General features: G+C 41.6%; 1 protein-coding gene across 8 annotated transcripts in view; it reads right to left on the reverse strand.

The window, feature by feature from the left end:
- LOC122790302 (TBCC domain-containing protein 1-like) overlaps positions 1-12,292 on the reverse strand; it is a 563,587-nt gene that overhangs the window by 306,561 nt on the left and 244,734 nt on the right. For all 8 annotated transcript variants that reach the window (XM_044057812.1, XM_044057808.1, XM_044057811.1 and 5 more), the window contains exon 5: positions 10,141-10,507. In XM_044057812.1, coding sequence (XP_043913747.1) covers positions 10,141-10,507 — 367 coding nt within the window. The remainder of the gene's footprint in view (positions 1-10,140; positions 10,508-12,292) is intronic.

Below are 12,292 nucleotides of genomic sequence, written 5' to 3' on the forward strand. Positions count from 1 at the left end.
ATGGTATCTCTTGACCATTTCCAAGATGTCTTGTGGGTGCGCTCATTCCCTAAACATGGTTAATATAATATGGTTTAGAAAATCAACTATCCTCACTAATCAGTCTTGATGGGTAAATTCTCCTTTAATCACTCACTTTTGTTATGTGGGGTGACAGCTGTTATAATTTAAGTATGCATTTGAAAATGTGTCCTTTCTATACAAGTTGGATGTAAACTGACCTCTACTCAAATCCTTTCCCAATGTTATATGCAAATAATCCCGTTCACCTAAGTAGCTGTTGTGCTGTATGTTCCCATTTTTTTTTTATATAAAATATCTATATCCACACATATATATATATATACATAAAGACATGCAGGTAGGTGCGAGCGTGAATGGGCGTGCCTTCATTGAAGGTTGGGCTGGCAACTCGGCACTGTAAAAATCCACTGCCAATCATGAGCAGACCGGAGTTCCGCTGTGGCGAACCCCTAACCGGGAAAAGCTAAAAGACTCAGCAGCAAGATACAGAAAGGAGACATTTTTTGATACATACATTATAAGAGTTGTCACCCCACATACAAAAACAGAGTGATTGTTAACAGGTAAATAGTATGGATATCAAGATTATTTAATTAGTAAGGATGGTTGGTTTACTGAGCAAATGGATTTTGTACTGATGTTGTTTACAGAGAGACGGTACCCGTAAGGCATCTTGGAAATAGTCGAGATATGTAGTTGACTGGAGGTCAGATAGTCTTGCACCATTACATAGCTGGCAGGGGACAGATAAACGATCCAGTAGTTAGCATAAACCAGGATACAAGCCTAGCCCTAGCTTTGGCATTGACACTTAAGTTTACGGAAGTGGTTAGGAAGATCTGGAATGTTGTATTATCAAAGAACTAAAAAAACAAGGTCAGACAATAGTATTTAGCAAAGGTAGGAACATTAAAACCTACCTGGAAAGAGTCCCTCAGATGGAACGGTTGCCATCAAAAAGTAAAAGAATGACTAAATATGGTAGATGTAATCATTGTAGGTTTGTAAACAATGGACCATATGTAAATGTAATTAATTATGTAAAAACTATAACATGTCCAGGAAAATTTAATTCCAAAATGACTGGTGGTGTACACCTTGCAAGCTGTACCTGCTCCCCAGCTTTTTATGTTGGGGGAAAACATCCAGGAAATTAAAGGACAGAAAAAAAAAAAAAAAAAAAAAAAAAAAAAAAAAACATTGACAGGAAAAATTTAGCAAATGCCTCGAGTAAACAAGCGGCCAGTTGCAGTACATTTAATAAATTTATTTATTTTTATTATAGACAAGGTCTATCAGAACCAAAGGAGTGGTGATGTTGAAACACTGCTGGAATGCAAAGAACTGGTATAGTGACTCAGGGTAAATGCCAGTGTGAAGTCAGGAATAAATGATTGCATTTCATAGTGTTTTGAAATACAGGGCCAACATTCTTTAAGAATTTTATACTTTGCCAAGGTGTGTAGTATGATGAATACAAATGTTTATTTTTTATTAAGTATCGCTGAGTTTATGAATTCAGGTAAATTTTAAGACAGCAGTATTCGACAGTGATCATTTAATTGTAAAAATTATGTTTTAGATGTGCTGCATAAAGGACAATGATGTGTTACGGTAACCAATATTTTCAGAAAGTGGTTTCTTTAAATGCTCATTGGTAATTAATCATGTGATCTTGATGTGATGGGTGTTCAGTTATATAAGTGAAAATACTGCCATTACAAACTTTTTGACTCTGAAGTCCCATAAAAAGTTAAAGGGAAGAAAGAGCTTAGTTTGAGTGTCTACAATACATTTGTGGAAGAGTGTACATCCCACTGGTCTTGCTGCATTTTTGTTTCAACTCCTTTAGATTCTTTGGAATCCTGCTTCACCCCAACATCTTAATATCAGAGGAAAAAATGAATTCTCCTCTTTTGGGCTTGTATAATTTCCGCTATCCTCGAAGGCCAACTAGGAATGCCACAGGCAAACACATTCTCCTTGCCAACATGAATATTGCCTTTCACTAGTGGCTGCTGCCTACAAAAAAAACTCCCACCATTCAAACAATTTCAAACTCCAGCCTCCATTTCATCACACTTTCCCTAAGGAATGAGCACCACTGCTCAACTCTTGCCAAAGCTAACTGGCTTCCCACACAGCAGTGTAACAATCTATTTCAGTCCACAGCTTTGCAAACTCCTTAGGGAAGATTTCAGCCTAACTTTGGTTTAGGCAAGCTCCTACATAAAATCTTTGGCATAATTACTCAGAATGATTCTTTCAAACACAGAGAATTAACCTCCAGTGCCTAGACCATTCCTTTTCCATTCTTGGCCCTGAACACTGGGAAACTACCCCTCACCCACCTTCAAAGGCCTCTCAACTTGCTCTTCTTTTCAGACACACCTAAAAGATATTATGTCCAAAGCAGAATGCAATTGCTTCTCCTCAGGTCACATAATCTGATCAACCAACCTTCTACAGTACATCATAACTTCCATCTTCATTAGGCTGGTGTTATACAAATATCATACATAACAGTCTTCTGTCTGCCTTTTGATAGCAAGTTTTTGTGCATTTTTAAACTCTTACCTCTGTATACTATTTATCAGTGTGTTAACTTATGCATATTTCTATTTCCTTGCTCACGGACTTCTTTTGTACATCTGATCAGTATCGTAGTTGCTCCTTGTGGCCTGGCTGTGACTGATTCGATAGCCACCTGGATACACAAAAGCTTATACAACTACACTTTTTTGCACTTAATTTGTTTCAGTGGTAGTTAACAAAACTGTGCTGCATTTATTCATTTGCTTGATATTGCTGGTCTCCGTGTCTGCATTTTGTCTTTCCCGCACCCTCCCACCCAAGTGTTGCTGTATTCCTAAACTTGGTGGCTTTGGAATTGCCCACTCCTGCTGTAAATTTGATTTTGGACACTCCTCCCATTTCCATCTCATTTGCTTACTCTACTGAGTACAGTGTGATCATTTGGGAAAGCCAACCCCCTTACTTTCTTAATCTTGAATTATCTTCTGTTTCTTCCCTCTCCACTAAAAGAAAAAATAAATTTACACTTTATTCAACCACTTTTACTGTAATTGTGTTCTTCCTACTTTATCTTATTTTGCCTTGCTGCTTGCTCTTAAATGTCTAAGTGCTTTTATTCTGCTGTATTTATTACTGCTCGTTAGTAGCCTGATTAAATTTGTCTGTTATTCTAAGATTCTTAGTTTTGGTTTTAGCACTTGGGCTTCAGGCCAGTTATTTAATGTCTAAGAAGGTATTTCTTGTCTACACTCTTGTGGACAAATCTTATCAAACCCTCTCTCCATTCAGTCCATCCAAGTATTCAGAACACTATGTCTGGACAATTCCCATCTGTTTCTCCTGCCAACCTGGTTGACATGGGCAAACTGAGACAATGTAGCAACTGCCTCATGTTCACTGACAACCCCTCTTCTCCTACCCCACAATTCTTCAACTTGCAAGAAATGCATCTATATTACTAACCTGGAATCTATGCTCTCTTGTGCCACAGTCAATGCTCCTGACAAAGAGGAGATTGCCAGCACAAACACCACACCAACCATATCACAACACACACTCACCTATGCAGAGGTCTTCGATAAAAGCTTAAAACAGGAGAGACCTCCAAAACGCACTCACAAACATTCCACATGCAACACCAAACACATTACAGACAACACACCAGTCTTTCACAAACACAGCCCATAAGGCATAATAATAAACCAAACATACTAGTCATTGGCGACTCAGTTGTGAGACACACCAATGTCCCCCCCTCACCAGGCTCGACAAGGAGAAGATCACTGTCAGTTGTCTGTCAGGTGCCAGAATCTGCCACATCACGCACACACAAGCCTCTCTACAACAGGTACAAGTATGACTCTGTCATTGTCCATGTTGCATTAATGACTTGAGACATACCTCCCTGGACTATATGAAAAGAGACATGATTAATCTCTCAGTGTATGTGTCCCAGGCAGGTATGACCCTAGAACTAAGCAGCATCCTACCTTCACCAAGAATGATACCACAACCCCAACAAAAAATAATCGACTTCAACTGGCTTAGTTTCCGGTGCCATTCCAAGGGGATCCAGTATCTGTCTGCCTGTGATGACATGGCTGACAGGCCTAGATGCTTTTCCAGAGGTGGCCTCTACTTGTCACCCCTGAGATTCAGGCTTCTGTCCAAGGCTCTTGCCTCCTCCATTGTGCCTTTTTTAGGCAATGTCCCAAAGACAACTCTTCCAACATAGGACTGTCAAAACACAAATTGATGGTCATGCTGCTTAAAGCTAAGAGCCTTAACCTGAAGATGCACTCACTGGAGGCTCTCCTCACACTGGAAGATGCCAACATCTGTGCAGCCATGGAAACATGGTTCAAAGCTGCGGTGAGCACCCCTGCCTTACCAGGCTATACCTCATTCACACATTCCAACCCCAAAATGAGGTTGGGAAGATTAAGGGTGGTGGAGTCTCTAATTTCATTAAAGAAAAGCACACCTCCAGACTGGTTTGCATGATACACTAGAACTACTCCTGGTGAATATGACAATTGGCAAGACACCCATCCAAGTTACAGCCAGCTACAGAACCCTCTCAATGACTGAGGACACCCACTCCTCCTACCTAGAGCTACTTGAATCCATCAAGGTACCACCTAACACTCTGATCCTTGGTGACTTCAACTAGCCCACCATAGACTGGATGAACTATTCCTGCACTAATGTACTCACCCAACGATTCCTAGACTTCATCAATTGTAACACACTAGACCAGCTTGTCTTATCCTCCACAAGGGGAGATAACATTCTAGGCTTGGGTCTCACCAACATGGGTGACCACTGCACCACCCCCATACTAAGTTCTTCCCTGGTAAGATCAGACCATCAGTCTGTCTCATTCAAAGTTTCTATCCTGTCCAAACCCCCAGCCATAACCAGGCTACAAAACTTCTCAAAAGCTGACTACAGCCTTCTAAGGAATGGTATCAGTAGCTTCATACCACACTGCTCCCTCAGAGGATGCAGACTACTATACTGAACAGTATGACAGTGCAGTATACAAGCACCTGTACACCTGCATGGACTCAACCATACCCAACAGAACTATAACCTGCTCAAGGAAACACAAACCTATCTGGTGGACATCCTCTATCAAAAGCCTTTACAACAAAAGGAAGAAACTATTGTCAAAGGGTAAAAAGGCATAAAATTCCAACTGGAAAAACTTCCTCCTTAGCCTCAACAAGCAAATTAGATAACTAGTGAAAACCTCCAAAGCCATTTATGAATCGAAACTAGCCTTCAAAAAAAGGGTAACCACAAAGCCTTTTGCAGTTACGGCAAGAACCTCCATGGCAAAGCTCAGGTTTGTTCCACATTAGTTCTTAACAGTAACGCTTAGACTGATTCTGCTGACTTAGCCAACCTGCTAGCGGATAGGTACAGTGCAAACTTCACTCCCCTGTCCCCTCCCCCAAAAGCCCATTCAGCATCCCTGATACTTGTCCCGCACCTCACATCTCCATGGATCAAATCTTAAAGGCCCTATCCAAAACAAAGAACACAGCTTCCATGAGACACAACAGTATCCCAGGCTGTATTCTGCACCATCTCCAGCAAGAACTAGCCTTGCCATTAAGCATCCTATTCAACCATAGCCTAAGTACAGGCTTTATTCCAGCAGACTGGAGAATTGCAATTGTCATTCCCCTGGCACAAAGGTGGTGCAACTACTGACCCTGGAAACTATTGCCCCATTAGCTTGACAAGTCTGATCTGTAAGGCCATGGAATGTATTATTATGGATCTCATAAACAAGAACATAATCTCCAAGCACTTGACCCCACCCAGTTCAGATTAGTCAAGGGCAGATCTTGCCTGTTGAAACTGGTTGACTTTTTTTGAGACTGTCACCAAGGCCCTGGATGAGCGAAAGTCAGTACATATACCTTACCTTGACTTGGTCAAAGCCTTTGACATAATCCCCCACTCGGGCATAATCGAAAAGTTAACAAAACGTGGTGTAAATCCCGGTCTCATCAGGTGGGTGGCCAACTGGCTCACTGATAGGACCCACAAGGTCAAAATAAGTGCCTCTACCTCAGACAGCAGACCTGTCACTAGTGGTGTTCCCCAGGGATCTGTCCTGGGACCTCTATTTGGCATCTACTTCTCAGAGGTCCAGGGAAAGACAAAGGCCTGTGCTGACCAAGTTTGTGGACAACTGGAAGTTGGGTTCTGTCACTGAGTCCCCAAATGATGTTAACATACTACAAGAGGGTCTCACAGCAACAAATGATTGGTGCCAAAGTCATGGCCTCAAGTTAAATGCAAAAAAATGTATTATCATACCATTCAGCAAAAAACACGGCCCCTATTATTTACCACATCAACGGCAACCCCCCAAGCACACAACCTGTGGTGAGAGACTTGGGTACACAGGTTGACAACAATTTCACATTCAACCATCATGTAGCAGCAGTGGTCAGAAAAGCCTTTTACATGGTTCATCTCACATGTAAAGGGATTGCATCCAGAAAAAAAGGAGGTTATTACCTCTGTACTCCTCCGTCATTAGGTCAATAATTGAGTACAATGCCCCATTTGGTATGTACCTCTCCAAACACCTGCACCAACTGGAAAGGCCACAGAAATACCTCACAAAGAGAATCCATGGCCTCCAACACCTGTCCTATGTGGACAGGCTCAAATCTCTATCATTCTACTCTGTACCGTACAGATTACTCAGAGGTGATCTGTGTCTCACCTACAAGGAATTCTTGGACCCTGCCCTACTAGAGATGCTCCATATCCGTAAGTCTAACTCTCTGCGCATTACCCGATTGAAAGGCCTAAATCTAATACGCAACTTTAACAAAACCTGCTAGAGAGAGATTCGTCTCCCAGAGGCTGCCCCATGTCTGGAACAGACTCCCCACAAACGTCAAAGTATGTCGCTGACCCTCAAGCGCAACCTTGATGAGTGGATGGGAAACCACAAATTTGTCCCAGGGGTTCCATTTGTGTCCCTCACTGACCAGGGTGACAGGTGCTGATTGAAGTTTCGTTTTTGGGGATAAACCCTTGGTTAGGCTTTGTAAAGGCCCCGGGGCCATTAGCCTAGTAACCTCCTATGATTTGCTTAATTTCCCTTAATGTATGCATAATCCTTGTTTTTTTAGAATGTTTAGTTAGCTTTTTGCATCTGTTCCAGCTGAGACAAACTGTTCACTGAAATCAGTGCTCTACCTTGGTTACAAAATTGAATAAATAAATGAACACAAGTCAAAAAAAAGCATACCCTAAAAGCCACTACAGTCCACACAGCACAGGAATAGGGTAATACTAACAATACTAACCAGCTCCAGCAAGTAATCATGCTGCAGTGTTCTGCAGTGCCTGCAAGTGACCAGGTCTCCATTACTAAACCTCAGGTAGAAGGCAGTAGAGTAGTACACGCACAAAGACCAATATATAGAAACCTGTGGAGAAAGCCCTCAGATGGAACCCACTACTCAATTTGAGCCAAGTTCTTCAGACAAAGGAAAAGTTGTTCTCTTTATGCCACATCACTCATCAAGAATCAATCCCTGACTTTACACTCAGGACATGTATCAGCCTAAAACTCTCAAAAACAACAATGGAGCAATGTTAAGGGGTTGGGGAGGGTACAAATGATGCATGCAAGTTAAGTGCCTCACTCATGTCTGGATCAAGCCTCAATGGCTGGTGCTCATCCAGTTAAGGATGGCACTTAAGCTGCCATATACATTTTCCAGGGCTGATGCACATCCCCCAATGAAGGTAAAGCAAAGTGTCACTTGCATAACATAACTTGGCCCACTCCTTCAAACGATCACCCAGGGGAAGAAAAGAGACTGAATAAAAAAAAGGAATCCTTAACTTGCATCTTGGAGAGGAAGCATATACACTAATTAAAAGGGTTCAAGGATGGAAACCTGCATTGCAGATGGTAGTTCAGGTATGTACTCCCCAAAACCCACCCTGTGTGCAACATGAGGGGTAACAGGTAACTAACAGCAGGCTGTGAATTGGAATAAAGGTGCTCTGACAAGATTCCATGATCCAAGGTCTAAAATGTGGCCAAGACCTTAAATAGGACCATCAACATCACCAATCCTCCGAGATGCCATTTACAATTGAAATGAGACACATCTATGTACCAGTACCTAAAACCAGACTTAAGTGAACCAAGAATGTCATGAAAAAGTATTTAAAATTTAAACCATACCAAACTGATGGAAAAAACTCTCAATAACTTTGCCAAAAGTGAGTGAAAGATTAGAGATGGGATGGCAATTTTCATTGCTAAATAAAGATATTGATCTAAGGATAGCAAAAACTACCACCCAGAAAGAAAATCTAATAATCTGAAGACTAATTGGACCCATGGCACAGCTCCACTATGATCTACCAATGGACAAACAAAGGAATCACAGTTCACTGGGATGAATACATTACACTTGCTATGTATAGTTGGTACTCCTCCATTAACCCTGACCACCATTTCTGAATTTATACAATCTCAGAGGAGTGGACATGCCTTCTAAGGTTACGGTATGCAATTTCTTCACAATCTTGTTCTTGCTTAACTGACAGTCTCTCTCTCTCCTCCACCTGGGTTGAGACTGAAACTGGTTAACTGTAATCAGTGCTCTGCCCCAGTTAAATTTAAATAAAACAAATAGAATAAAAACTGAGATTTAGTAGTTTGTTTGCTAGCATTTCATAATGAACACCTGCCCTTTCTTGTTCAGTTTTCAGTTTGCTACACTTTTTGCTGTTGCAGCATTCCCTTCAAATGCACTGTACTGCAACATTCACAAGACATTGGTATGTATATTCTTGGTGTAAAGGTCACAAGTGCAATATTTAGATTTCAAAAATATTCCAGCTTAAAAATAAAGTAAGAATCGTCATGTTCTGTATAGTCTACTACTATGTCTAGTAGTATTATTATACACTAGAGACATTAAAAAAATAATACTCTTTCTGGTCAAAACAAAAGGCTACAAAAATAGGATCCATTTATTTTTAGCATTCTCAGACTATGTGCAAGACAAGGGTCTTAGCTTCCAGATCCCATCACTACATATCAAATATCCCACACAAATTACCACTGAAAAAAAGCAATATTAAATGGGCCAACCTACTGGGGAAATACTGAGCATATGTTCTCAGCTATGCACTTAACTATCCTGAGACTGAAAACTCAGGAGCAACTCTGAAACATCAGAAAACCTTATAAGTTCTGAAATCACTCCCCATAACAACAAATTGCAATCTGTGCATAAATGGCATCTCTTGAGCATATGGCTATGAGAAAAAACATGCAAATACAACAAAATTGACAAAAAAAGAATGCTGCTAACATGATACCAAGGACATTGTGCAGTCTGTTGAGTAGAGTTTTTATAACACTGGCATAATTAACTTTTTGTGAATGTTTATGCTTCAATGAAAACTCTCCATTAAAGAGATCAATGTCATGTAATACTGTGGGGAAAGGAGTGAGTTAGAGTGAGGATGTTTCTCCTTACCCTAATGTTTTCAGATCTCTGAGGTACTACATTAAGAAATATGGGGCTGCCGAACCAGGGGGTGGGGGGGATAAATAAAACATTTTTTAAACTTTTTTATTCCAGTCAAGAATGAGTAGCAACCATTATTTTCAAAAGAACTAGTTGCAATGAAAGGAGGTTTGTTGCTTAGCTATAACCCCGACATTATTAATCAAGCTATAAAACATAGAGCCTTATAATACTCAACCCTTCTGCCCCTCCTTTAAATAATCAAGTGCTAAGTGACACCATTTAATAGCTAAACTATGGCTTCCACCATACCAGCAGGTAGTATCATTCTCATAGCTCGACAGACATCTGCAGTATTTCTATATACCAGGATTCCTTTAAATGTAACCATACCATCACACTGGATATTAATGCACTTACTAAACATTTTAAATTCTTATAAGAATTTAAAGTAGGAGTAATATGATCTAATAAAGGAATTTATCCGCTGTATCTACGATTTTCATCAGCACATGGTCACAACTGCAGATTTTTCTTTTTTTACCTTGTTGTACCCACGCTAGTTTCCTCCCAAACTTTAAACAAGCAGATGTGCCAAATGGATTTAGGCTCAGGGTGTTTTTCAGCCATGAATGTAATACACTGAATGAGAACATATTAGAAAGCTTGGAGTAACCACTTTTAGCCCACATGGGCTGCCAAATTGCTAGACTATATAAGGAGTGAACAGATCGGTTCTTGTCAACGGTGCCCTCAATAAGGAAGTCAAGGCTCTTCACCGCTTCTGGGGAGAGAGGGCTGTTGTGGATTGTGTGCGATGAAGCAGTCAGTTGTTCAGGGTCTAGAAGCAGTTCAAGTAAATCCAACAGATGGTTCTGTACAAAAGCCAAATGGGTTTGATCGTCCCAGTTCTGAGAAAAAAAGAAAATTAGTTATAGAAGTAGTCAAAAGAATAAAACTCACCAACATATAAAATGTAAACGTCACTAAGTATCAAAAACAAAAAAAGTAAATACCCTAATGAACATTTTGCAGAAAGTACAGTTGTGTACACTTACCATAACTGTAGATGTTTGAGTGTATTCACTGTTGCAGTCATCACCTATGGGCTATCCCTGCTGTTGTAGCCCTCGGACGGCCCGAATACCAGAGTCAATGTTTTTCTGCGTCGGCTGCTGTCACTTGCTGACTGATGTCAGTACTATAAAGGAAGGTACCCAACGTCATTACATAAGCTTTTCTTGCCTTAACCTGTCAGAGGCCCAAGTAAGTATGTTAAAGTGGCGCTGGGGGCTAAAAGCCACTGCTAGAAACTTGTGTCTCCCTAAAGAAAGAAGATATAAGGGGGAAGGAGGGTGGGAAACCGGGACTGCAACAGTGAATACACTCAAGCATCTACATTTATGGTAAGTGTACACAACTGTACTATGTTCTTCGTGTTTCACTCTTGCAGTCATCACCTGTGGGAGGATTCCCAACTCTGAGTAGAGGGGTGGAAGGATTGGTTAGAGACCTAGGAATGGGTCAGCATGACTTGCAGAACTGCAGAGGCAAACCCTGCTCTTGCCTTAGAGAATAGAGGTAGGTGGTGATGCTTTGGCAACAGTATGGACAGAAGTCCAGGTGGCAGTTTCCAGGATGTCCCTGGTGGGAACTCCTTTGAGGAATGCTGAGGAAGTGTAGGCTGTCTTAGTGGAATGTTTCCCCTGCAAAAGTACAGCAGAAAAGAGTACAGTGTGAGATCCATTGGTAAAAGGATAGTTTGGAAATGGGTTTCCCTTCTGCCCCTGGGGCAAACTGACAGGGAGGTGGTCTGATTTCCTGAAAGATCTGTTATGGTCCAGATAGTATCTGAGCTGTCTGTGCACCTCTAGTGAGTGCAGAATTATTTCCCCCTTGTCTGAAGGTTAGGGAAGAAGGGGGTGGGGGGGGTAGAGGTAGGGCCTAGCAGATGGTTACTTTAGATACCACCCTGGGTATAAAGGAGGGATTAATACTGAGGGAGACCCAGTTTGCATGGAAGAAGATGAAGGGCTCAATGGCCATACATGCCTGAAGATGAGAAACCCTTCTGACTGGGGCTATGGCTAGGAGAAAAGCCGCCTTTCAGGAGAGGAATCTAAGTTCTGCTGAGGCAGCAGGTAGGAAGGGCGGTAGAGTTGGTTTTCCCAAAAACATAATTCAGGTCCCTGGCTTGAGTGGGAGGCCTTCTGGGAGGTCCAATATTAGAAGGCCCACTGAGGCATTGTTTAATCAAAAGGTGGGATAACAGGGGCTGTTCTGTATCAAAGAGAGCTAAAATGGCTGGGGTGTGACTTTGAATAGAGGACATGGAGAGGCCAGTGTTAAGTAGCTCTGCTAGGTAGTCCAGGGTAAGAGGGATGGAAGGTGGTGAGGTATTTTCCCCTCTGGACTGGCTCCAGGAGTCGAATCTTTTCCATTTTCCTGTGTAAGATTTTCTGGTGCCGGGCCATTTGGCCTCTGTGATAATGTGCAGTATCTATTTGCTTAACAGGGTCCTCAGGTCTGCCTTTTGAGTATTGGCAAGGCTGATAGTTCGAGAGTCTGCGAGTCTGGGTGCACCCCCCCCCTGAGGTAAGAGGTCTAAGATCAAGGGAAGATGGCTGAGAGGCTGTAACGTCAGGCTGTTCAATCAGGGGTACCAATGTTGTCTGGGCCAAACTGGAGTAATGAGG

Source organism: Protopterus annectens, chromosome 16.part0, assembly GCF_019279795.1.
Source record: "Protopterus annectens isolate FY-2018-M chromosome 16.part0, PAN1.0, whole genome shotgun sequence".
NCBI lineage: Eukaryota > Metazoa > Chordata > Ceratodontiformes > Protopteridae > Protopterus > Protopterus annectens.